The sequence below is a fragment of the Oikopleura dioica genome, chromosome XSR (genome assembly GCF_907165135.1).
Source record: "Oikopleura dioica chromosome XSR, OKI2018_I68_1.0, whole genome shotgun sequence".
Taxonomy (NCBI): domain Eukaryota; kingdom Metazoa; phylum Chordata; class Appendicularia; order Copelata; family Oikopleuridae; genus Oikopleura; species Oikopleura dioica.
The window spans coordinates 8,010,393-8,036,274 of NC_137294.1; the positions used below are offsets into that span (position 1 = coordinate 8,010,393).

General features: G+C 41.6%; 6 protein-coding genes across 8 annotated transcripts; 2 read left to right on the top strand and 4 right to left on the bottom strand.

Moving 5' to 3' along the window:
- The first annotated feature begins 483 nt into the window (after positions 1–483).
- Positions 484–4,309, top strand: LOC145710633 (uncharacterized). Of its 2 annotated transcripts, none has more exons than XM_081788427.1 (12): positions 484–664; positions 2,052–2,173; positions 2,235–2,464; positions 2,513–2,805; positions 2,846–2,940; positions 3,020–3,109; positions 3,153–3,266; positions 3,340–3,441; positions 3,485–3,625; positions 3,701–3,846; positions 3,892–4,024; positions 4,068–4,309. In XM_081788427.1, the coding sequence occupies exons 1-12, from the start codon at positions 616–618 to the stop codon at positions 4,197–4,199; spliced, it is 1,647 nt and encodes a 548-aa protein (XP_081644553.1). In that variant the 5' UTR covers positions 484–615; the 3' UTR covers positions 4,200–4,309. The 2 variants fall into 2 exon arrangements, with proteins under 2 accessions (XP_081644553.1, XP_081644552.1); XM_081788426.1 differs by lacking the exon at positions 484–664 and adding an exon at positions 1,238–1,422.
- Positions 4,310–5,588: 1,279 nt separating this feature from the next.
- On the bottom strand, positions 5,589–10,064 carry LOC145710631 (uncharacterized). The gene is made up of 7 exons (XM_081788425.1): positions 9,250–10,064; positions 7,881–9,207; positions 7,644–7,835; positions 7,025–7,601; positions 6,518–6,907; positions 6,229–6,478; positions 5,589–6,175 (listed from the first exon to the last, which is right to left on the bottom strand). The coding sequence occupies exons 1-7, from the start codon at positions 9,276–9,278 to the stop codon at positions 6,007–6,009; spliced, it is 2,934 nt and encodes a 977-aa protein (XP_081644551.1). The 5' UTR covers positions 9,279–10,064; the 3' UTR covers positions 5,589–6,006.
- A 1,260-nt stretch (positions 10,065–11,324) lies between these two features.
- On the bottom strand, positions 11,325–13,646 carry LOC145709120 (laminin subunit gamma-1-like). Its single transcript, XM_081786802.1, has 7 exons — positions 13,634–13,646; positions 12,992–13,060; positions 12,664–12,942; positions 12,476–12,562; positions 12,172–12,417; positions 11,595–12,106; positions 11,325–11,504 (listed from the first exon to the last, which is right to left on the bottom strand). The coding sequence occupies exons 1-7, from the start codon at positions 13,644–13,646 to the stop codon at positions 11,325–11,327; spliced, it is 1,386 nt and encodes a 461-aa protein (XP_081642928.1).
- Positions 13,647–21,005: 7,359 nt separating this feature from the next.
- LOC145709945 (kelch domain-containing protein 4-like) lies at positions 21,006–25,066 on the bottom strand. Its single transcript, XM_081787630.1, has 8 exons — positions 24,851–25,066; positions 24,688–24,805; positions 22,183–22,508; positions 21,920–22,140; positions 21,627–21,878; positions 21,439–21,588; positions 21,262–21,397; positions 21,006–21,218 (listed from the first exon to the last, which is right to left on the bottom strand). Exons 1-8 carry the CDS (start codon positions 25,051–25,053, stop codon positions 21,065–21,067), a joined length of 1,560 nt encoding a protein of 519 aa, XP_081643756.1. The 5' UTR covers positions 25,054–25,066; the 3' UTR covers positions 21,006–21,064.
- On the top strand, positions 23,003–24,792 carry LOC145709947 (uncharacterized). 2 transcript variants are annotated; one of them, XM_081787632.1, is made up of 7 exons: positions 23,003–23,162; positions 23,283–23,461; positions 23,772–23,877; positions 23,921–24,049; positions 24,123–24,330; positions 24,377–24,575; positions 24,624–24,792. In XM_081787632.1, the coding sequence occupies exons 2-7, from the start codon at positions 23,311–23,313 to the stop codon at positions 24,650–24,652; spliced, it is 822 nt and encodes a 273-aa protein (XP_081643758.1). In that variant the 5' UTR covers positions 23,003–23,162; positions 23,283–23,310; the 3' UTR covers positions 24,653–24,792. The 2 variants fall into 2 exon arrangements, with proteins under 2 accessions (XP_081643758.1, XP_081643757.1); XM_081787631.1 differs by having other exon boundaries at positions 23,015–23,197.
- Positions 25,066–25,871, bottom strand: LOC145709948 (protein Dr1-like). Its single transcript, XM_081787633.1, has 5 exons — positions 25,733–25,871; positions 25,614–25,691; positions 25,375–25,562; positions 25,225–25,327; positions 25,066–25,181 (listed from the first exon to the last, which is right to left on the bottom strand). Exons 1-5 carry the CDS (start codon positions 25,838–25,840, stop codon positions 25,146–25,148), a joined length of 513 nt encoding a protein of 170 aa, XP_081643759.1. The 5' UTR covers positions 25,841–25,871; the 3' UTR covers positions 25,066–25,145.
- Positions 25,872–25,882: the final 11 nt, after the last annotated feature.

The window sequence follows — 25,882 nt, forward strand, 5'->3', positions numbered from 1 at the left end:
TTAAATAAGCGAAATGGAAAGCTGACTCTAAAATAGAGGTGCTGGCGACAAATTACAAATTTGTCGATTCCACGGCAGGTTCCTCGAAAGATCTTTGATGGGGGAATGATAAGAGTGATGGGCGTGAGCTGCGGGAGTGAGTAGAGTCGGCGGAGAGAGCTTCTCCTTGCTGCAGTTAGTTCGGTCCTCTTTGCCTTTTTCTGATACACGGTTTCGGCCCTTTCTTAAAGAGTGGTTCGGTCCGTATTTCTATTTGTCCTGAGCTGGGGCTGGCCAATGAGGAAGGCCAATTGGCGAATAGAGCGCCTGGATTGGCTTCCCTGGCCATTGCTCTTGGGCTGCCTCGCTAGCCTCCCTGTGGCACTTGGTTCATCGACTAGCTCCTAATGAACCTGTTAGTATTTAGCTAGGCGAGGCCTGGGCAGGAGTTGTTTACGAGAGCGTTTCTAAAACTATTCTAGATAAGTGGTCGATCTCTCTCGTCAACCGCACAAAGAAAGAAACTCTCGAGAAAATGAGGGAAATAGAAGAAAGATCAGAATCGAGGAAGAAGTTCGACGAAATATAACCTATTGCCCCACACAGTTGACGATAGTTTTCCATGTCCAGCTGAGGATGCATCAGTCGGAGGGAATACTTGAGCAGCTCGCTAGAGTAGTCAAAGGTGAGACAGAAGTTGCCCCAAGGCGCCCCCGTGTGACTGGGCATATAGACGACGGTGTATTATCCACCACCAACTCCGAAAAGCAAACGAAACAACAATCTTTCCACGGGGCATACACTCTTTAGCCCCCATCCCCGCCTCAACCTCGTGACTCTATCCGAAATAGATAGACTCGCAGTTATTTTTACGGTTTGAAGCGTCGTTTCAATTTATGGTTTATGTCATTAATTCCGTCTTTTCCCTTGAAGACTATAAACTTTCGGGCTCATATCTATTTCACTTTTGCTGATCCGAAAAGGGACCCCTGCTGCTCTCGTCTTTGACAGACAGTGATGTCCAGAATTGATTTCGGGCTGGTTGAGTTTCGGCTATTGTGATTTTGTCTGTCGGCGGAGGATTTCTTTCCTTTGTGTGCTCAATGCGGCCGAGGCGCTTTTAACCACTCGTGCTGAGTTGGTTTCTTCCACCAGAAAAATACGAACACGCGTTTTCTGCGTCGTGTCTAGAACCATCAAAATAAATGTCCAACTTTTCGACTTGTCGCCCACCCACTGCTTTTCTCCCAAGCTCACTTCCATAAGCGACAAGACAAAACTCACACTTTGAGAATTTTTTTACTTTTTCAACTTGGATGGGAACGTAACGAAGCAGCTTTGAGTTCTGATAAAGGCTCGGAGCTGCGTTTTTTACTTTTCCCGCCAAGACAAGCCGCCTAAAACAAAGCTAAAAACTTGACTACGCCTGGACGTAAACTCTTTGTAAGAACGAGAGATTTTTTATTTCAAACTTGAAGCTGTTTATTTGAGAAATAATACTAAAAGAAAGCTGTTAGAGCTCTCTAAAACGCACGAAGGGTAGAAATTAATTCAGTCACATGGTTCCATTGAATTGTAGACTAAATGCTTATAAATCAAAATAAATGTCGCGAAATGATACTTTCTAATGTCTTGAGCCACGTTGAGCGCTCAATATTGTGATAGAATTATGGCGACGAGAGAGTGAAGCACGTTTGGCTATTCTGACTGTCAGAGTGCAGATTAGAGTCAGACGGGTGCGAGAAACATTGGCTCCGCGCCAGACGACCCTAGTGCTATTTCTTTCAAGTTCACTTCTCACGTCCGTTGTTAATCTCATTTACTCAGTAAAAATTTTAAGTAATCAGAAAATCTGTCCTGAAACAATTGTTTGAGTATATATTATGCAGCATAATTTATGCTTCCCCGATATCGTTTCTTTTCGTTTATGGCCATTCTAGGAAACTGAAAAATTAGCAATCAGTTCAGGACGTCTTTTAGTCTCGACCCACTCTATGTCTGCTTCAACGACATAACCCATTAACATAACAATATATGGTTCCTGTCGTCAGGAAATGTAACAATTTCTTCAGGCAATCGGCTGGAGACGAGCAAAAGTATACCGACAATTCTAGGCGATGGATCATCGAACCTCAGAAATTGCAGCCGCTGTCGAACAATTAGCTACCCAGCCGCGAGAAACAACCCTCAGCAGGTATGATGCTCGAGAGCTAATAAACGCCCTAATTAAGAAGGGAGTAACAGAAGTGATTTAGACGCAAAGTAATTATACAGTTGATCTGTACGCAGCCAGACGAACACGACGTGTGCTAATAGAACGATGGAAAATGACTTTAAAACAAGAGCCGGCGCAGGACGCCGCAGCTACACCCTCATCAATTCAACTTCGACAAAGCGTTTTCTACCAGGCCCTCAAAAGCAGCCTTCATTTTTCAACCATCACAGCAATCCTCAAAACCGAGTTCAGAGTAACAATTCAATCTAGGTAAGGCATCGCCGCAATGAATTGTCTCGATTCAACCTTTTCCTCTAGCGAGCGATCAGGGGATTTCTTAGACCCTAACTCCCAATTTCAATTCTCGCCGAACGTCCAGAAACTTCCAGTTGCACCGCTAGATGGCGGGAAAGAATTGCTTGTGTCCATAGAGTCTTTGCCGCGCACAACCGTGCCGGATATACTCTCCATTCTTTCTGCTTCGGCCGATCTACCTCATTTCGCTTCCACTTCGGATTGCTTTGGGCTTTCTCCTAAAAACCCTCCGCCGGCTACACCTGAGCCCATTCGACCAAACCATTCAATCCGCGCTTGTTCTTCCTCCTCATCTCGTAAGAAAGAGATTGATTTTCCTCGCTAACTCGATTATAGCGAAGACCGCCAAGTCAAGTCCTGCTCCTTCAAAAAGATTATCCGGGTTGCTGGACGACTCAGGATATGCTCATTCTTCGAACTTTTCAGCATTGGTAAGTAACGCCTTTTATTTCGTGAGTGACTGCATTTAACTTGCACGATTCCTTTAACTAAACACAGTTTTCTCTGTAGGACGATGACCTTTACTCACCCCCTTCCAAGATTACTCGACGAGAAATTTCCTCAACTACAGGCACAGTCAGGAATCTACTCACAAGTCCAGTAAGGGATCTATTTATAATCTCTTCCTTGATTTCATTTTTAGCCGATTGAAAGACAACTCAAATATCAACCTGAGGGACCTTTGCAATCGCGCAAATCATTTAAGTTTCCAACTATCCGCAGAAATGTATCACGCTCGCTCCTTGTCAACTTCGAGGTAAATCAAGGAGCATACTTTCCGACATCTATTCCCTATTGAAGAGTTGGCATAACAGATAATAATCCTTCAGGAATCTATTTTACAAGAGCGTCTGCGATGTGTCGGAAATTTGGAAGGATTTTCAATCGATATTGGTGCGATTGGAAGCTTCTGTCCAGCCCACCTGAGAAAGGTTTTTACCTTAATTTAAAATCATGTTTACATTTTTGTTTTAGAACCTATCTGTGCGGCATTTTGCAACAGACGAGGACTCACTTGTAGCTCTACCTTCGCCTTACTTGGGGACAGTGAAGCTCTCGCGAAATATGAAACCTAAATCCGGCTACCAAATCCCTAAATCTGGATACATTCAACTGGTAAGATAACTGCATTGATCAACAATTAGTCCTATAGTAACTATAAACGAATAGAGTACTAAAGATCTTCTTCAGACTTTGCTCAACCCAGAGGGCTCGGTCGTGCGCCTCTTCTCGATTTCTTACGACTTCAACGATATGCCTCCCTCCTCGCGAACATTTCTTCGACATCGCACCGTGCACAAAGAAACAAAGAAACTACGATACCTCATCCAACTTAAGTGAGGCTATTGTCTATCAACAAAAAACTTAACGTCGGTATTTAGAGCACTAAGTTCCTTGAAGGGAACGCGATTTTACCTACATGGCGAAGTCAAGGTCGTCTTCTCAAACAGTTACAAAACTCAGGCACTTGGTGACGAAGAGTTCCAATCCTTAGTGGAGTATCCTTCTCCCAAAGTAAGTCGGTCTTGGACAAGCGAATTGCTATTATTCCTTTCAGTATTCGACCATTTCAAAGCCACCCTCAGTTCCATCGGTAGTATCCTCCTCTGCTGCCGTCCAACGTGTCAAGAAAAATCTGACCTTTGAAGTGTCTTCCCCTGCATGTTCGGCTTCTCAGTTTGTGCCCTGAATTCAGAAATTCCAGCGAAAGTTCATCAAGTCAGTTATATCATGTATTCGAATTATGCTATGCTGTTCTTTATGTAACGCCTCAAAAAGGTGATATTTTTTATCTAGAAACCCATATCAGTTCCCGACTAAGTATCCAGTCACTGTTTTAGACTGTACTTTCACTAGCTACATTAAGTAGACCTATCCAGATGGATCAGCGCACTGGTTAAGGATGTATTACCCCATAATTTTCAGAGGTCCTTGCAATTATTCTCATATAAATTTCTCCATCTTCAAGTTTTTTGAATCCAGAACGTTAGTCTTTATCTCAACATTAGATATAGGCGCACTAATTTACTTTTCCCGGCGATTCTTTCTTTATGTTCGATAATCCCATCAAAACACCGCTATAAATTTCTTCTGGCTAACGAATACGAAAAGAGCACCCGCTACCTCTTCTCAGTATTCACCCAAGTCGATCGTAATCGAAGTATCTTTCCTTACTAAAAATTTTTGATATGAAAACTCCAATAATAGATCAAACTGGTTTCCTGATGGCATAACCGGGCATAAAGCTTCCCATAAACCCTGCTTGATTCTCTTTCTGTTTCTCTTTTATTGTTACGCCGTCATAAACTTGCTTTCAATGGTCAAAGTATAACTCTTTTACTTTAAACGTAGCCAGAACTTTCAAGCTTACAAATTACAAGTTCTAATGGAACAATCATGTACCAGTTCTTCTTTTCTTTTTCTTTACTTTACTTTCTTCGCCCAAGGTTGTGCATCGTGCACATCCAAAGGACTCACCATTCAAAGTATTCCCAACTTAATATTCTAATAAAACTCCTTTCATATATTCAAAATAGTATTCGCATGGGATATTTATTGCAGGGTTGAACTGTTCAGGCATTTAGAAATTGCTAGCATTCTTGTTGAACTCAATGTGGGCACATTCATCAGGTTCGCGGCAGCGGAGCTCGTTTAGGATATCAGTCGTTATTCCTTGTTCATTAAAGACAAGTGGTCTTGCAATTATCCCTTTTATTCGTTCAAAAGTATACCTTGCAAAGTATTAATGCACATTAATTATGACTTGAATTTCAAAGGGAATCTTTTGAACTTTTCCTTGGAATCCATCGCCGCCGAAGACAAGTGAATGGTAGACCTCGTTTCCTTCACAGTCAATTTCAAATTGAGAATTAGACCCATCTGATCGAGAAATTTCGACGACTGTATGACTTCGCGAGGTTCGTCGGATAAGGACGACGTGCTCGATGTCATCGTTTATTGAAAATGAGCTTACTTCTCGAGATGAACAGCCAGATACTTCAGCAAAATCAGAATTGATAGAGAGTTGTACTGGTCCGAATCGGGCAACTGAACCGACTGAATTCTCGCTCTAAATTTTCTTGTTTACAAAAGATGCATAAAATAGGTGGTGGTTTAAACTTTGAAGTTCGTATGTGCGATAAGAACTTCGGGTGGCCTAAACTTTAATCGTTCCTATGTGTGACTCTTTGAGAAAGTGGCCTAAACTTTGAATTTCCCCGGAGGCGCTTCTGCCATCGGTGACTAGAGCACTGCCTGCTAAGGCCACTACGCTTTAAGCAGACCAATTAGGTTTACGGTTTTCATTCAAGGTGATGACACATGGAACTAGTCAGAGCGCCTCAGGGGAAATTCAAAGTTTAGACCACTTTCACACAGAGGAAGAATCAAAGTTTAGGCCACTTTCTCAAAGAATCGCACATGGGAACGATCAAAGTTTAGGCCACACGAAGTTCTTATCGCACGTAAGAACTTCAAAGTTTAGACCACCACCTATTTTATTGAATGCTCACGTGGAATGAAAACGTTAGTTGATCTTCTTTGTTGAAACGTTCTACTTCGAAGTGCATTATATCTTCCGCTTCCAAGTGGAAGTTATAACGGTCTGCTGTGTCTCTATGTCGGTGAATGCCAACACCGTCAATTGTGTTGTATACTTCAGCGTTCCTATTAATTATTGCGTTTACACCAAATACAAGCTAAAAATCAATCAAACTTACAGTGAATCGTCGTTGATATTAATTAATCGCAAACAAGCAGCCAGTGAGCGTTCCGGTGCCGAGAAAGAATCAAGTTCAGACTCAATCCACGAAGGTATTCTCAAGTGATGACCTCCAAAAATCAATGGTGACTCGCCGAGACTGTCCGATAGAATTTTCCAAGTAACTTGTGAAATTTCTTGAGTGACAATGTCGCTATTCGTCTTCCCGTCTTCATCAGCTTTTGCATAAACCACAGCGTAGAATTTATCTAGATAAAATAAGATAATGGTGCGATAGTTTCACTTGCCTTTCCCTTTTCTGTAAATTCCGAAGTAAAGCCTAAGGTATGAGTCGTCAGTTTGAGGTCCAGCGATGTCTTCCACAACGACAGTATCTTCATCCCAGTTAGGTCGGAACGAGAAGCGGAAAAGATTCCCGAACTTTTCTAGTGCCAAATATGAACCGAGATCTTCATTGTAAATAAGAGTAACAAGTGCTGTTTGAGTTGGTGCATTTTGGATGAAGTCCACTTGCACTTGGAGACGCTGATTGTAAATCATTTGCAAGTTAGACGCGTCAATTTGGAAGTAACTCTCGTCGCCATCGAGGCACACGCAAGTGTCAATAGCATGGTGCTGACTCTTTCCGAAGCCGTCGACTTCTTCAACACTATTGCTGAAGATGTTGTAGCAAGTGGCTATCAAGATTGACAAATATTTTTCAAGCTTTGGTCCACCTTATCACTTACCAGTCCTGGTTTAATCATATGTTCAATAATTGTATTCGGATACCCTATTCAATTGTCAATCTGTGCCTGTGTGAATGATTGGCTCATTAACAACCAACTCATGATTTGTATCGACGTCTAGAATGGTCGAGTCGTAAAGTCCAACTGCAAGACCATTGACCATCGGATTTGAAACAGCAAATAAGTTGTCCCGGCCACTGTATCCTCCTCCAAAAGTCATTTCGTAATCATCGTGATCTGAGTCAATGTGCCAATGGCGTGAACTTGCGTCCAACTGTTTATACGCAACATTCGCTTTGGGATCACAGGGATTTGCAGCACCTCCATCCTCACGCTCTAGATCAAGATTGTTTCCAAGATCATCACAGTTTAGAACGTAGAATTGCAAAAACATGGCAGATCCAGAAGATGAAATTTTTACACGAGTCCATATGTTTCTAATGAGAGGATTGCCAGTGGAAAGCACGATCGCTTCGTCAAACTCCACGAGCTTTGCAAATAGCTCACCACGTCGAGTTTCCACAATAAGTTGAGACCCGTCTCCATCTTTTAGAGTCAAAATGTTGTTTGAAAGAGAATCAAGCTTTAGGTTGAATTCCAGCTCGAATTGATGGTGTCCGTCAAATGGAGGTGGATCGTTGATCTAAAAAATGAAATAAAAACGTTCGATTGAGATAAATGATACTTCAACAGACTGCTTTCCAGAGAATTTCATTGAGTTCATATTATCGTCAAATCGACTCAAAAGACCTCTTGAAGAGTCGACCAAATGTTCCAAGTACTTTAACTCCTCCTCAAAGTCATCCTTCGCCTTCAGATATTTTTCGAAGTCGGCAACAATGTTATCCTCTTCATTTTCATTAACCAGGTTTTCTGTCTAGATTCAGATTATTGCTGAGTAAACGATGTTAAAGAGTATTACCAGGGGGAGATCATTAAATTTTAGGCCTGGCAGTTGTTCGTCTTCTGCAATCTTTATGATTTCATTCATGTAGTCGATTATATTATCTGGTTCAGTATCAAGATCGAATCTATTTGCAAAGTCAATAACATCTTCCATGTTATCACGCGCCGCTCTTATTTCTTTGGCTGGTTCCAGAACTCCTTCGAGAATGTCTGCCTCAGCTTTTTCTGGTGATAGCTGTTTAGGCAAGTGCGACGATCCAGGCATGAGATCAGAAAATGTTTGTTCAAAGTATTCAAGCTCTCTATCAACAGAAAATTCGACTTTTCCAGAGCAAATGTCTTCTCCAATTTTATTCGCTTGGCGCGTAGCTTCCGTCCATTCAGGCCCGGTGAACCTAGGATCATTAAGATCATAACGAAGATCCTCAAGGGTTCTTTCAGTTTCTACAATATCCTCTGCACCGCTACGAATATGGAAATCTGCGTCTCCTATAAAGCAGTGAAACTGTTGCTCCTGATCTTCGCCAAGCAAATCAACCAGAACTCCATCACAACTTTCGTAATTCCGGATGCCAGACCCAAGTGATACTGGCGTTACATCTTCACAATAGACATTATTTACGTCAGCCCAGCAATCTGATTGTAAAAACTGCTGGAATTGTTCATCCAGCTTTGCTAATTTCGCTCGAACTTCATCCATAGCCCAAGTGAATTTTATGCACAGAGGTTCATACAGATTCTCATCTCCCAAATTCGGGATTTGGAGCTCGCCAAAGTCGATGTTTTCACACATCCACTGCCGTTCTAGCTCTTCGAGTTTCTGCAGATAATCATTTTGGAGCGCTTTAAATGATTCCAAATTAATGTCTTTGAGCAAGATTTCAGCTTCATCGAGTTCTTTGACGTATTTCCGGAGAGCTTCCAGAGCAGCTTCAGCGTCATCCATGTTCGCGCTAATCTCAGCCCATTGTTCACTCGCTTTAGAAATATGTTCATCGTTTTCAATCGCGCCCAGAACATGTTCAAGTCCTTCCATTGCAATTTCTGACTTAAAGCTTGCCTCGTTTACCGACAAGTCGATGGACCCGATGAAATCTGTCAGGTTTAAATATGTTTCCATAATCACGTCGACGCAGCGTGCCTGATCAGCGAGCCAGCCATAACGCGGCCACTGCCAATCGTATTGAATGACGTCGGTGAAGTCTTCGTCGCTTACGCCCTCGAAAAACTCCCGATAAGTTGGTGCAGGATGGATGATAGAGGCGGGGTCGCGGTCAGGCCGATGCACAATGTGCCGTCGCTCTCGATGGTGGGAAAGTTCGGTACATAAGAAAGATCCCTCACTGAAATAAAGTTGAACTTTGTTTTTGAGTTGAAATACTTACACATCGCAGCGAACAAGTCCGATTTGCATTTTTCCCTCGACCTTTTTCACCGCCAAACAGCCATTGGTGGCGGCCCGATCTTCTGATAACTTGATGTCGTGAGCAATTGTTCCATCAACCCATTGCCATTTTTCCTCCGTGTCGCCGCCCTTAGATTTGAGTCCAATCCAAGCCGAAGCGATCTTTGAATTTTGTTTGAATACATCCAGAAGGGCTTCATCCTGTTTTTCGGTAGCAACTACTGCTAGAACACGACGTTTTTCTCGGCATCCTTTCACGGCCTGAGCGTATGTCGCTCCTCCTCCAACGATGGATTGAATGTAGTATCTGTGCTTACCCTCTCCCGTCTTTCCAAGACAAACATAATGCGACAGCTTGGAATCGCAATTTTGAGTTATCCATCCTGTAGCAGTGGCAGCAACGCATCTTTTATCAGGATTAGCCGCTGGCTGATCATTTGCCCAACCATCTTTCCACGGGCTGATAACGTTTCGCGCTTCCCACGTCCAAGGAACTGGGTAAATGCCAAATTTCAATCCGAGAAATACCGGCCCGTCGACTTCTTTGTCACTAATCTTCTCCACTAGCGCATTAAGATTTGCGGTGTTTTTAATCACGGCAAGAATTTTTCCATCTTTTGAGCAATGAGCCGAAGCTTCTTTAAAACCGTCGACGGTTCTAGACAAATCACCGGTCACCGTGTTGCCGTTCTCGAATTCAATGAAGAACTGGTCCTTCGTGTTGGAACTCTTTCTTGATTCCAAGTTATCAAACTCGATGATGAAATCGGACTCTTCCAGCCAATCTACCTCCGGAAAAAATCCCGATCAGCAAGTGGTGCCTTTGAGAACCCAGCTGATCCTCTGAATTCAACGGGCACGAATTCAAAGTCAGACTCTGAATAGCGGTCGATAGTTTTCACTCCTGTGCCATCGCTGAACCAACATGTTCCTTCTTCGGAGGCTCTTCCAAAACGGTCCAGAACGACTTTAAGTAGATCTGAGGTGTGTTCAGCTTCAATTTTCGAATCTTCTAGGATTGTTGACCAGAGATCTTTGAAGTCATTTTCTTTCTCCTTAAAATATTATGTTTAATAAAAAGTCTTGATATCTTAAACATACAAAAAGCTTGGCGACAGTCGTTTCTAAACGTTGAATCTGAGACGGGTGAACTTCCTCGTGAAGACTAGATTTTACAGTGTCCATCTCGTCTTCTAACTCTTGAAGAACATCTTGGACACTTTGGAATTGAACTTCGAGCTTTGCAAGTGTTGAATCGATTTGAGCCTGCATTTGATCGTTGATTTGGCGCGAGCGGATAAACTGGCTTCGCGACGCGGAGCTCATTGATGCCACTAAAGTCAAAACTGTCTGCAAAAGGGATGGAAAGCCGCTTCCAAGCGGATTTCTCACTAATAATTTCACCGACTAAAGAAGCCTCCTTGCGTAATTGCGACTCTCGCTATCAAAGGCGAGCGCACACAATTAACACACATTAACTCATATGCGCGCTTGACAAGCCAGACATTTTGGAATTAATGGAGTCAAAAAATATTGTTGGTTACGTAAGAAAAGACATATGCTTACATCCCTTTTCTTGACTGGTTGAAGTTTCACATTGTACTTTTCTTTGATTGCCTCAAACTTATCGACGAAATTTTTTGTGATTTTGGCAAGTACTTGTTGCTGATCTGGCTCTTCCATTCGTGTTGATCGTGTTAAAAAATCTTGCAGCGCAGATTTTGAATCGCTTATTTGATTCTTGAGAATCTCTGTATATGGGTTTTCAACTTATATTTTCAAATAAATAGCACGAAATTAATCAAGTTCATGAAACCAAAACTTCCGGCGTTAGCTCAGAGCATCGACCTTCATCTGTGTGGCGTGAGTTTGCCCAGGCAAAATCAAGTAGTAAGCCGCTTGTCTCTGAAGGGATCGTGAGTTGGACGCGTACCCGACGAGAACATGTTGCCAGCGACGAGTCCGAGATGAACCTTCTTTAGATGGTTTTAACAAAATGACGCGAAATTTCCAGAATAGAAACCAGTCAGAAGACTCGTCATTTCATTTTTACTGTCAAACCGGTTTCCTATGTATGTGATCGCCAGTTTCTAGATTTGTAAAAGTGGCAAAGCCGCCTAAGTCCTCTAATGTCTTTAGATTTTTCACATTTAGTCTAATTGATGATTGACGACTCGATGTTGATCTATTATCGAGAATAAACGAGCACTTCTGGAGCTTGCGCACAAAATTAGGCTTTTCAGGGACAGGAAACAGTCGGTCGCATTGGAATTAATTTATCTTGCAAAGTGACATTTTGAAAATCCGATATTCTCCTGCCCCAGCCTTAATGCTGACAATACCGCAGGAATCAGAAAGAATGAGGCCAGCAGGACAGTCATACGAGTAATCTTGACATACTTCTTCCACAAAAACATTGTCCGGTTTTTTATCTTCTTGCTCGACGAAAGCTTCGGGTCTTGAGTCACAGTTCTCCCCTGAGTAGCCATCTTTGCAAATGCACTGGCCCATCGTATCGCACTCAGCGGTTCCCTTCTCATCGCATTGGCAAGGGATACATTCGTTCAATGTATTTCCATTCGCGAAGTAGAATCCGCTCTTGCAAACATCACACTTGTCGCCTTCTCTGTTTCCGGTACATCTAACACATGAGACTTTGTCTTCCTCGTCATTATAGACGCATTGATTGCTAAACCCAGAGCACTGACACTTTGGACAGTCGCCTTTATATATCTCGTTCAGAAATCCCTCGCAAAACTGACACTCTGCTCCATATCTACCGCCATTGCACTTTTCGCATTTAAGTTTTTCGCCACTTTCCATCATGCAGGAATTAGCTTAAAATTATGTTTTTCTTACGTCGGTCTTTCGCCGTCGATAAAAAAGAATCTCTTGTACGTACAGAATCCATGACAATCGCATCTTCCGAAGAGCGCTAGTCGCCGGAGCGAGTAAAATGCGTTGTTCACAGTCGTGTAGTCGTCTTTGAGCAGTTCTTGGAAAACAAGTCGCAGCTTTCTGCCTTTGATGAAAGCAGACAATTTGTCGGACGTTGCCAAGCTGAATTGACTCGGTCTACGAGAAAGAAAGTTCACGTAAACTTCCCCGTTTGCTCTTGCAGGCTCGTTTTGACAGATCTCCTGCACGTCTTAATGCAAATGTATTAATAATGCTCTACAGAAACTTTCTGCGAAGCATTGACTTACCTGAAATTTGAAGTTGTGTTGCATCGCACTCGCCGTCAAAGTTGACGCGTGCCAGACGTTTGACGTCACCCGAGCTCTCTTCCAACTCTTGATTACATGTTAAGTACATCACATAGATATTATCCAATATCTGTGCTCTCAGATGAACCAGAATGGTTTGCGAATATAAGCAACATAACTGCACTAACCAATTGTCAGCTTCTTGGGCGTTATTCCTGGTCCAAGTTGAAGATAGAGTCCACTCAACTGATAATCAGCCTGTAAGTTCACGGTCACTGAAGCCTTCGCTTTCGCCTGCGTGTTCTGGATAGCTGACGCCCAGAACTTGCGTGAAGGAAGAAGCACTTCACTGATATCGTGGCCTGGCGAATCCGACGAGCATTGGAAGCACGCACCATCGGAGCCGCATAAACGAGGGAATTTTTTTCCAACTCCGCACCATGAGTCCGCCGTAACAGTTGTCGCATCTTGAAATGAAAAAAGCTGCTGCTTCAGCGTTTAAACTTCTTTACTTACAGGAGGAATTGGCGATATTAACAGCAGCTGGCACGCGACCGTGGTCCCCGAGTCGCGGGAAATCCAAAACTCATCCCAGATCAGCGCGATTCAAAGTAAAACGTATCTCCTTTTTATACATTTACTTTATATTCATTTTATCTTTCTGTTAGTCCAAATATACAGAAATAGATAGCAACCCCAACTACTCTAGGCTTTCATTCGCGAGATCCATTCCTTTTATGTTTTCATCAGCAATCAATTGATCCTCCAAAATCTCTTCCAGCGCATTGAATTCGAAGTTTTGCCAACTTGTCGCCGTCGTTTGGCCTTTTCCAGATTACAGAATCTTCCTCAATTATGATTCAAAGAAAATGAACTTCGTTGATAAATCTCTTGATTATTCAGTAATCCTAACAAGAAGAAACAAGAATGAGGATGGAAAAACCCTCATTCTAGCAAAAAAGAAAACAGGAAAACTAACACTGCGCGGGAAAATCAATCAAAAAGTCCAGCGAGGGAAGAATTTAATGGATCATAAATATTAGAGTGGGAATTTACAATTCCGGGCCTATAAAAACCCGATCAGCTGCGAGTTATGCTGTGGACGGAGAAACCATAATCCAGTTTAATTACCTACCGATGAACTTATGATTGGCTTACAAAAATTGTACATTCTAGACATTTCAAGACCTCATTTTAGGAGTTTTTCTGGATGATCGAGTTGTCAAGGACTTCACGTATTCATTGTGAAAGAAGTCTTTTGTCATTGGGATAGAATTATGGTTCCCACGTGTTTTCGGTAAGATGTGCTTCATTCTAAATTCACCTTTTATCAAATTATCATGCATCGGTCAATACATGTCTTAGGCGTAATGGATTTTTTCATGCATGCGAATAGCATAAATGCATCTTTAGCAAACTACAGAGAAGTAATAATTGCCATTAGTCTGTAGCGCCATCGCGTTAGCGCAACTCGCCTCGGGCGCTCTCCGAATCAGCTCGAAGACTTTTCCTTCAGAAAAAAGGTATTTATACATTTTCAAGATCGATCTGGCCAAGAAAGCCTAGAAGTAGCTGTTAATTGCCAAATGAATATCTGGAAATGACGAATCTCTACGAAGAGGCAATCATAGAGAAAATACGAACGACATCTGAGCCCGATTACTTTCAGCTCACCACAGGACAGGCGTAAGTTCATCAATGTTTTTGCTTTATTACACCTCCTTGATTTCAATCGTCAATTTTCGTTCGTTCATTAAATGCACGCCACACTCGATAACTCTTGACAGCCGTCTGTGAGCATCTCAGTCTCTTTGGTGAAACTGATATATTTGCATGTAAATTATTTTGGAAATATTTTGAAAAAAAGCTATCCATTGATAAATTCTAGCAGGATTTTAGCAGATTTCAAGAAAGGAACTTTTCAAAAAGGTATTCAAAAGGAAAACGGCGCGTTTCCAATTTGAAATGAGCTATCAAGAGGGGAAAAACGTTGTGTAGTTGAGTAATGGCTTTGGGAATAAAGGCTCGCTCGCCTTAATTCGCTCATAAATAATTTTGATAGGGACTTGGAAAAACTGACGGAAGACGATGTTTTCAAACTACTGATGTTTGCGGCGCGCGAAGGGGAGGCTGAAATCGTCCGAAAAATTGCAAAGTTTGAAAGATTTCAGCAATGGTAATTCAAAAAAAAATCGCCGATGTTGTAAGCTTTACAATATAAAGATAAACATATGAGCGTGATATTATTATTGAATTAGCTTCAACCGGATCGACAAAAACGGCGAAAATGCAGCAATGAAGCGGATCACAGATCGATTACGTAATCGATAGAATTATCCTTAAAATACAGAGATGACGAGTATTTCAAGTTCAACGACAAGGAATAAAATAAACAGAAAATCGTTATAACGCGAACCAAGAACTTAGACAGCAATAAGGAACTACTGTGAAGCTAAACTAATGCACCTCTAAACTAATAACTGCACTTAATATTTGATAAAACATGTGACTTATACGAAAAGACGGTAAAATTTTTGATTTTTGGCGAAAAAACTTGATTGTCGACGGAACGAGATTTTGATCTGTCGAATAGGCCGCTTCTAAATACGGCTGGAGTGGAGTTTTCCGTCAACTAATTGAACTTGCAACACAAGAGCTTGACACACAAGACAATGAAGGGAATACGGCTTTGATTCATGCAGCTCAAGTATGAGACTTTATATTTACCGTTCGAAATGAATCTAGGCTGGTCATTACGAAGTCGTGGAGCTAATTTTGACGCAGAAAGTGGATCTGGATCGACGCAACCACTGTGGCTTTTCCGCCCTGATGAAAGCTGCTATTCAAGGTGAAAGGATTGATTTAGTAAAAATGCATTATTCACATGCAACACTTCCAAAAAGAGCGATTCTTCTTAGCTCAGAGCGAGAAACAAACTTACGCATTAAAGTTTAGGGCAGATCGATACAGTTCGGCTACTTCTTGCCCATGGTGCCGATCACTCAATTACTGATCCGACTCGTGGCATGTGTGCTCAAGGTAATTCTTATTCAATATTGATACTATCATTATCATATTTTAATTGGCTAGGTTGGGCGCAATACTGCAATCGACACGAAACCGCTTCTGAAATCGCTGAATACCATCGCCGCCCCAGTTCCGTCCGCCTCAAAAGCCATCGGAAGGGCCAGCAAGGCTTGGTCCTTAAAATACACAAACTCGTTTCTTGCGGCTGCCGCAGCCTCAAACCAGGTATTATTGAAGTGCATTGCCTTGGATAATCAAATACCGGTCAGATCTACCTCACGAGGGAGCCAAGAAAGAAAGAGAGCAACTCTCAAATAGTATTAACTGTCATATGGAAAAGTAAGTTCAGCCTTTTATTCACGTGATCACATTATTCGAAGAGGAACCCAATACCCCGAATGCCTGAAGTCCTATCGAAGGAAAGGAAGTGTTTTCAGCTCACCCCGAAAAAACTCAACTGTTTCTGTACCAAAAGTCGAAATAACCAAAGGTACGCAATCGCTCGAAATTACACCGGTTGATTTGGAAGAAATCAAAGTAACATAGAAAGTTTAGCTATTGGAGGAAATGCACCTTCTTTCGACACAATAGAAAATTGAGACAATTGATGAATTTTCGATTGGGTAAGTGTTGACGGCCCTAGACGATTGTAAAAACTTCAACGAATCTGTACACTTAATAAATCGTTGACATTTTGATTCTGCATTACGGACGGCTGCACCTCGTAAAGTGCATCCAAATTATTTCCAACGTACAACGACGTCTTTCGTGAAAACGTGCAGGAAGAGAGCATGCAAATTTTGCGATTCGTTTTTCTTCTCTTCAAGTTTTCCGATGCGCAGCCAGAGTCAGTCACCATTCCAATCGAAGATAGGTGCAGAGATGGCATGGTCCAAAAAGAAGTTCTGTGAGGAGATTAGTTTTAATTTTGAGAGATAATTTTGTTGAAGGCTTGAAAATGAGATGACAATGGTCACTTGCGTTGAGTCAACTGCCTTCACTGTCAAGTAGGATAATAAAGGATCCTCGTCAATTCCATTTTCTAATATAAAAATATAAATCACTAAAATAACCAGCGATTATCCTTCAAAAGACACCGATAAACTCCTTTATACATAATAAGAACTCGTCAAACGAAATTCGAACCTCCGACTTCATGATCTTTATAGGCCTTTTTTTCTTCGTGCAATAAACAAATATAAGACAGTTTTCTACTTCAAGATAGATTAGTGAGTATTATGAGGAGATGATTATCAGCAATGCAGGAGATTTTTGAACTTTTTTAGCAAGATCTTTGACAACCTATCTAGTCTGATTTCAAGAGATTGCTATCAATGATGGCGCACTTCGCTGGGTCACTATAAAAGCTCTCCTACAGTACTGTTTGTGAGAAACAAGTATTTTCACTAAAAGAAGTTAAAGCACAGGCCAAAAGAGCAAAAAGAGCGCTCTTCCGGAATGCGTTTTGATCCCGAAATGCTCATCGAAAAGCTTGAAGCTGCCAAGGAGAAGATCGAAAAAGAAAACCAAGAGGCAATCGATGTATACAGACGACTGGCCAAGCTTCCACAACGCTGCCGAGTTGATTTGGGAATGATCATCGAGAACGTCAAGAAAAATCAAACCAAGAAAGCTGATGTTGGATGCTGCAAATGCGCCACTCGGGTGCTCACCCAGAAGAAGGAAAATCTCCAGATTCTCGCGACCAAAGAGTGCCCCTGGTAAAACGTCAAAAACTTGCGGACAAAGCAACCTTCGATGCTCGACCCTTAATGTAAAGGCATATAAATTATACTCTTCCTGTTAATCAGAATATCTTAATTTATTTCCAGTTATAATAACTAGAATATGTACCTACTGCTTTCTAATCATATGGATACTTTTTTAAATAAACACTTGATAAATTAGTATTTTGTCTTATTTGTGCAGATTTCAAAATAAAAACTAATGAAGAAGGAGAAGGTTAGAATGACGTAGATTGAGTACTTCCGCTTGATTTTAAAACAACATTTTGGAAAAAAAATCAAACACATTGCCAATTTTGATGAATTTATTAGAGAAGCTTGACTTTTTCTTTGGTGAATTACTTGATTTTCTCCATGTTGGCGACGATGATTCGATTTACGATTTATCCAGAAAAGTGCTTCTTCTGCTGCAAGATCAGCAAGCCCACCAACTTCTTCGAAAATACTATAAAGATCAAAAACGAACCAGTTCTCTTCGTCGAAGTTTTTCAAGAAAACCAAATACTCTCGAACATTTGAGGAGATGCAAGTATTTGTGGGAGTCTAGTGACTCAACTGGCCTCTCCGGATTATACGCACGGGATAAACGTATTTGATAGATTTTATAAGACAAATTTATGCTTATCAATGATGGGCTATCAAATTATATGATTCACTTTTTATCCTGCTCTTTAGTGTATCAACAGAGCAGACATTGGAAGCTGTAAGAACTTAGCATCGCCGATCACCTTCTTCGTTTTGCTAGAGATCGACACATATTTCGATTTGTCCCCTACTCTTGTTGTCCAACATGTCGCTCAAATCGGTGCTTTTCACATCCTTTTATCAGGTAAAAAAGGGAAGCAAATATTTTTAATGTCTGAAAGCGGAGTGGGAAAATTATGCGATCGATTTCACGAAAAAGAACGAGCGTAACGAGTCGATATTCAAGTCATTGTTTTCCTCTGTGTACAATATAGATGCAGATCAGTTGAAAATGCTCGAAGAATGTTTTGAGGTGCTTTTAGCTAGATTTGAAAAGTCAACTCCTCACATGGTGTCCTGCATTCTCGAAGGTAATTGATCAGCCATTCTTGAGCAGTACTATTCTGATAAGAGCCCGACTACAATGGAGAAACTATATTTTATCATTCTTCCCGGGTTTCTGAGAGAATCTCCAAAATTTTGCTGAAAAAACGAACTCTCAAATTCAATTTCGTCCGCGAATTTACGACGCCTAGTTTCAAGTTTGGCAATTTGACGAAAAAGATGCTAAGAAGAGGCATCAGTCCGTTCGTTGTAGATTCGAATGGAATCCGACAATACGAAGAATTCAGAGATAATTTTCAAGGAATTAAGTCAGACTTATTGGGAGCAAATGGTGTACATTCATTTTACTACTCGTCAGTCGAATCGAAATGTACTTCGTTCTGCAGTTCGTCATGTAAAGATGGTGCTCTAGCATTCGAGTTGCAAGCTGGAGCCAAGATAAAGGCGAGATTGAGCAGTTATTCGAAATTTCTAACAATCATTCAGGAGACTCCCAGCAACTTAGTCTTTAAAAATTCCGCCTCAATCGTGCTCAGAGGAACTTGGCATGGAGAACCAGCGGCATTTAAACATATTTTGAAACGGATTGAAATTTTAATTTCTAATCAGTCCCAACTTGGGACTTCCAAGTATTAAAATCCGAGTCTCAGAACACAAAAACGGGGCCCAGAAGACTTAGCAGATCAGAAGCTCTACATCAGATCACACTCCGTCAGGAAAATATCCTTCCTGTCTATGGGTACTACTGGCAGCAAATTAGTGGGCGAAACTATCTGGTTATTGTGAGCAAATTGTGCAGACTTGATTTAGCAGGTTTCTTGGCCAAGTATGAGTTCAACTTTTGTCTACTACTGAAGTTTCTTCTTCAAGCGTGTAATGGATTAAAAGCAATAGCTCGGGCGAATTTAACTCACGGTTAGGGATGCTGATTCTTGTTAGCGAAAATATAGAAAAACTGATAAAAATTTAAGGGAATTTCATAGAAATAAATTTTGTAAGTTGGGAGCGCTTTTCATCCCAACAAAAGCGATATAAAACCAGAAAACCTTCTAGTCACTTACATTGAAAGAAGCAAAAAGAAGATGAAATGGTTCAGAAGAGGAAACACACAGAAATGTACTGAGGAACCACATCTATATATAGCTGACTTCGGACTGGTGAATAAAAAAGGAGGAACGCCTATTTATATGGCTCCAGAAGCTTTTGTGCGACCGGTTCCCGGACTCTCTGATGTATACAGCTTGGGTTTGCATTCTTGCAAAAAGTTCTCTGATATATTTCTAGGGATGACGCTTCTATTTGCCGTTTCCGAGCCGAGAGTTATGACGATACTACTGTATTACCCCGTCGATCAAAGTTTCGCCTATTCTGCGGACAAATTCGTCGATTCATTCGATGTGCTCAGACTGGTCCGCAGTATGGTCCAGCCTCGACCGACAGAAAGGCCCTCAATCGATAAAGTCAAATCGGCGATAAGTAGTTTGCAATGGGGTGGCTTCAAAATAGGTTGGTCGAAGAGATTTACTCTTATCAGTTCTTGAGAACATGTGTTCGACCAAAGAAAAGCACTTGAAGATTTACAGGCTATTTTCGAAAATCCAGCAGATCTAGATATTCCAGCTTTGGCCGAGTTAGGTCTAGAAACGGTCTACAATAATATATGCGTTGGACTGACTCCTGCAAAATCGGTGATTCTCAGAAGGCGAAAAACGTACACTTCGATTCCTTGGCTCGAGAGCAAATTAGTCTCTAACATGCTCCATGATCAAGGGGATTCCTGGAGCTGCTGGGCATTTGCAATCACCTCAAGCGTAAGAGGCTCACTGAGACAGCTGCTGCAAAAAATAGAGTCTAAAATTGACGAAGAGACCAAGAATTCTTGGGAGCGAATTTTAGATTTCGGGCTACAATAAACATTCTATTCTTAGTAGCATTGGTTTCGAAGCATCTTATTTGGAGCCCGAAACTGAGACGATCCTGCTCATCATCGTCAAATGCGCGCTGAGTTAATGATGACTATCATGCCTAGACGGATAAATAGGGACGGGATGGAACAAACTGCTTTTGTTTTGCCGGTTTTTAAGAGAGTAAGCTTTGTTGAAATAATTTTCGGTAATATTCGTAGATGTGCTACCGTTCAATAATACAACAAGAGGGGGTATTTTTGATGGATTCTGTCACCTCACTTTTGGATATGTTGCCCTGGAAAGTGGCGCCAGTGCTTCATTCCTTTCATCATCCTTTCCTTACTTCGAAAGAAATGGATTTCTTCAGGTTCGATCGTTTTTATTATTCTAAAAAGCCGTGTTTGCGTAATATTATTAACAAGTTAATAGTTTCAATTAACCCGTAAATTATTTATGAACCAGATAATTTATTTAATGCCAGTTCTGGAACGTATTCTGGCAACTTACATGACGCTTTGGAAGAAGGCTACTTGCTCACATGCGACATTCACAGCGACTCACAGAGTGATAGCGTAAACCATTGTGTTCTACTGGTCGATTACGACGATGAAAGAATGCTCGTTTTCAAAAACTCGAGCTTAGAAAGACCGATTATAAAAAAGTCAATCGATTCGCGTGCTCACTTCCTTTTGAGCGACGAAACGAAAGTCTCACTGCCAGACCCATGTGAAGGCTTCTGCATCGAGTTCGTTTTGTTAGACAAATAAAATGTTAAAAGAAAAATGAGCTGTATACAATTGCAATTAATACGAGCAATCCGTGATTTAGAATAATGGAGATTTTATTGGACAAAAAGAATACAGAAAAATAAAACCTCAACATTATTCAGCAACGCCTATTCTAGCTTTTACAGACTTCTTATACCATTTGCTAGCCAACTCTTCCGCTTGACTTTGAAGTTCCTCATCGCCGGCTTCTTCTGCTTCTTCCTCGTCCATAGTTTCTAGTAAAAGTTCCATCCAATACCCCTTCGTTCTTAATAAGGTTGTTTGGCTTGTTCTAAAGAAAGCTCTGCCACCTTTGTTGAAATTCTGGTTCTAATTCAGCATGAAATGGATCAGGATGAGAAGGTTTCAATTTTTTTCGCGGTGTCGGGGCCGGCTCTTCATCAGATGATTCTTCTTCAGACTCGGCTTCAGACTCACTTCCTGCTTCTAAAATGGTAATGAGCATTTATTTCTTCAAAATAACAAACCATCATCCGAGCCTTGCCAGTCCATGCCTTCGCAAACGACAAGTTGTTTCCATTTGTCAAGCTTTTTAACATCGATGGACCAAAGATCGTTTAGTGTGTAACTTCTCTCCCCTTGCTCCAAAATTCCTCCGTATAAGAATAGTTGACCGCCTTAAAGGTACAGAGCCAAGCTTCATCTACATGTCTACCTTTGATTGCCAGTTGTGCATTCATTCTCGGGCCTGGTCGACGTTTAGAATCGTCATCCTTGGAATTAACGTTTGCAACGAACCATCGATTCGTCTTTGAGTCGAAAAAGTGCATTTGGTCGGAGAATTCGGAAGAAAGGTCGTCATCGTTGTCTTCATCGTCAGCGCCACCAAAGCTAACGACGCGATGGTCGCTAACCGTCGTCATCGCCGTTCCAGATCTAGGGTCGGGCTTTTCTCCACCTTGCTTTGCTAATATGAGGTTGAATTTCATGGCTCGATCGACAATTTACCTTTCTCCCATTTCCACGCTTTTTTTCCACTGTCGAAAGCAAGCATAAACGCATCGCTATGTATTTGGCCCTTGTCTGCGTCTTTGGAAGCCTTTAACTTTGAGAATCCACCGCAAATGAATATTCCAGAACTGACGACGCCCATTTGAACTCCAGACCGACCACTGGGCGCTTGTCCAGCTGGTTTCAAAGTTGTCCATGTTTTCGAAATAAGATCAAAACTAAAATCAAGTCAATTCTGGAAGATCAGTATCACCTCGTACCTGAGAACATCACTAAAGTAAACGTAGTTCTTGACAGACTCATGAAAACCACCAAAAACTATCAGTTGTTTCTGGAAGTAGGCCATGCGATGACCTGACCGGGCGCTTGGAGCTCCTTTGACTTTCACTTCTTCCCAATTCGACTTTTTTCCGTCGACCGACAGACACCAAAAGTCTTTGTAGTGATAGAACTGTTCACCGTTTTTAGAAGAGAATTCGCCTCCATGAATCCAAATTTGGCCGCCTCCTTGGGGCGCTACTGCTGACGCGTGTCCAGACCTTGGAGCTGGACCGTGTGGTACAAAGAGCTTCGACCAGCTGTCTTTCTAAATGAAACACTTGATTTACCGTCATAGAACTATCTTTCGACAAGGGCAGTCTCTTTTCAGTAATAAATTTATAAAAAGGGCCACATGCTCTAGTCCCTCTTGGTGAAAACTAAACATCCTCAGCGAGGGTTGGTATTTCTACAATTCGCTTATTAATATTCTATTCGCCCAACCTTGAATGTGCCATCAATAGATCTATATCCACATATATACTAACAGGCTCATCAACTAACAATAACACTTTCTCGATGCATCATTGTTTTTATCATTCAAGACGACAATATTTATAAGCTTGTCCTGACTAAAATCGACAACCCATCAAATTCGATTTCTTAGAGATTGCGCGCTTTTCAATCTGAGCAAGATCTAGGGCCGATTTCAGGCCCCTGCGGTCACGCTTAGGTTGATCGCCTGGTGTGAGATTGCGTGCGTTGCGTTGTAGAGCGCGCGCGAACCGCGTTCACCCACGCACGGTCGCCCATTGAGCCAGCCAGGCTCTCTGTCTGAAAGTGGCTCTTTCCAAAACAGAACCCCGTAGTAGCTTGAGCTGAAGCTAGAGGCTCGGTAAACAACGACTGTGCAAGATTTGCACGAGTCACGATAAAGCAACGCCCCTGTACATTAATCACAACGACTGTAAATAACGCCAAGGTAGAGAGCCCTCTAAGAAGAAATATTATTAACAAGTAACAATTATAAATATTATTTGTGAAATGATCACCTTTACTGCACTTTTAATGAAAGCGAGTCATCTTTTAATCAATGAATTAGCTATCAGAAACAGCAAAAAAAGAAGAGGATGACGATCTCAACGGGAAGATGCGTTGTGTTGATTCTGAATTCGATATTTTGGGTAGCGCTGGTGCTCTTGTCCCTGCTCTTATTTATTCATCACGATAAAGAGCTGGACATTCCTATTTCATGGATGAAGTCACTAGAGCTTCCGTTCGGCAAGGTTTAACACTTTTTATTATAAGAGAAGTTTATGGCAGATGAATGCTTTTCTTCCTATTTGTGTAACTAAATATTTTCCATCGTCCATTTTACATTTACAATTGTAATTTGCGATTAAGGAGATTATAAGTTTTCTAAGAAGAGAGACTAATAGTCTCAGAATATTCAAGATATCAATGAACTAGACAGACGAGAAAATCGCGCCATATCTCCCTTTTGTTTCTCAAAATTGAATTGAGCCATAAAGTATCGCCCCAACGAAAAACAGTTTTATGGCTGATCAAAAAAAAGTTAAACCATGAAAAGGCATAAGCATGATCGTTCTAGTCGTACTCTTTTTCACCGGTTTGGCCGGGTTACTTGTCGTCGTCATGGGCGAAAAATTTCAGAAAATCTTTATCGCGATATTCAGGTATTCTTTGTTTGCTTTTTCGAAATCAAAAATCTTTGTTCAGTTCTATGCTGATACTGCTAACATGTCTATTGACAACCCTGTCGTACATGGAGTATTCTCACCATGAAGAAATTCGCGGCGAGTATCTGATGCAGTTCGACGAGTCGATTAAAAACTACAACTCTAGTCGGTGAGTCTTCGTTATGTGAGCTCTACCTCGACAGTTCATTATATGAACTCAAAAACCGAAAACGAAATTCTAGTTCGACAATAAATAACTCCACAAACGACGACTGGTCGAATGACGGAAGCATATACAACGCCGAAGACGTGGACAGAATTCAGTCTATAATGAAATGCTGCGGCTCACAGAACTACACAGACTTCGAGGAGTCACCCTGGGGAAAGAAGCACACAGATATGGCGCCCGAATCGTGCTGTAACGTCGACCTTATGCAAAAAAATAATATGGTGAGGAAGGCGTTGAATTAAATCATTCACCAGGGATGACTTTTAGACATGTCGAGCGTTAAATTGGAAAGAAGAAAGTGAATTGATCTACGCCCGAGGATGCCACGACATCGTGGATGCGGCATTTGTCCACTGGCTAGACACACTTATCGTCATCCAATGTTTTCTAGTGATTTGTACAGTAATTGCCCTTTTCGGCAGCTCTATTTGGATTCGTCTAAACAGGCAAACACGTAGCCAAACCGGTATGTCCCCTCGTATAAAGACCCTTATAAGTTATAACATTTACACAGATTACGAGCCCCTGCTCGATGAAGATTAAGCCCAACTGACGAAAATGAGCTTGAAAAGATATACCTTGATATTGTACAATATGACATCATTGAACATTTCTGTACTTTTTCCGTCGAAGTACTCCCCTCCGAAGAGTACCAATAAATCTTTCTCGCAATGTGCCACAAATGTGCAGTGAGACCTACAAATTCAATCTCTACCGTTGAATTGTCACGCAGAGAGTCACCTTTGTGAGGGTGCCTGTTCCATGGCAGTTTCGGCGACGGTGTTTTCTTTCGCGTCTTGTTCTTGGTAAGACTTGATCAGCGCTTCCAACTCGTCGAGGCCTTCTTCTTTCTTGGAAGCTTTCTTGAGCGCCTTGGCCTGCGCTTTCTCCGCTCCCTTGCCCTTCTTCTTATCTTTTTTGCCCATTCTACAAGCAAAACGCATTATTTCAAGGAGCACTATTGCACGAAGCATTGTTCAGATTGTCCTTTGAGTAGAAAGAGTAGGCTGATGGATCTGTGTTGCTTTGAGAGAGGTTACGAGTCGAAATCTTCGTCGTCGTCTTCGTTGGGCTTGAAGTAATCTTGAGACGGGACAGGAGAAGGTAAAACTTACCCTTGATAAGTCCAGACTTTGAAAGTGCTGACTGGATGCGAATTCGTTTTGCTCCTCCATCAGCTGATGGTTCTTAGCCGCGTCGATAAGTGCTTTCTGTTGTCTAGAAGCCAACTCGTCCAAACTTTAATATTAAAGCGACGCTATCACCTGTAAAGTTCTTCCTCTGATAGCCCCGAGTTAGATAGTTTATTTGGTTTCTTTCGTTTCGCGTTTTCTTCCTTGCAGTCGATAAGCACTTTCTCGCACTCGGGGACCATTTCGTGAAAGCCGAGCATTTTCAGTGCCTCCAACACGTGATCTGGCGCAATCGTCTTTTTATCAGCAGCCTCGCACATCTAACGGATGTAGTAATAAATCATGCGAACGGTTTGCGTCGGTTGTCCTACCTGCGAAGATGTTGTTGCCATGTGGTGGATAAATTGCGTGCAGCAGTCAGCGACTAATTGTCTTGCGTCCTTTGAAATCTTAAATGGTTTAGCTCCGACCATTCCCATAAGAATCTTACTCGTAAGTTCGGGATAGTTTCTTTGATAAATTTGTTTACGGCGGCTTGAGGTAAAGATAGGTCATCGTCGGTCCCACTTCCCAAAAAGGGATCATTCATATCATTCATTTTGTATTGATCTGAACAGGCGTATTTTAAAATTGAGAACTA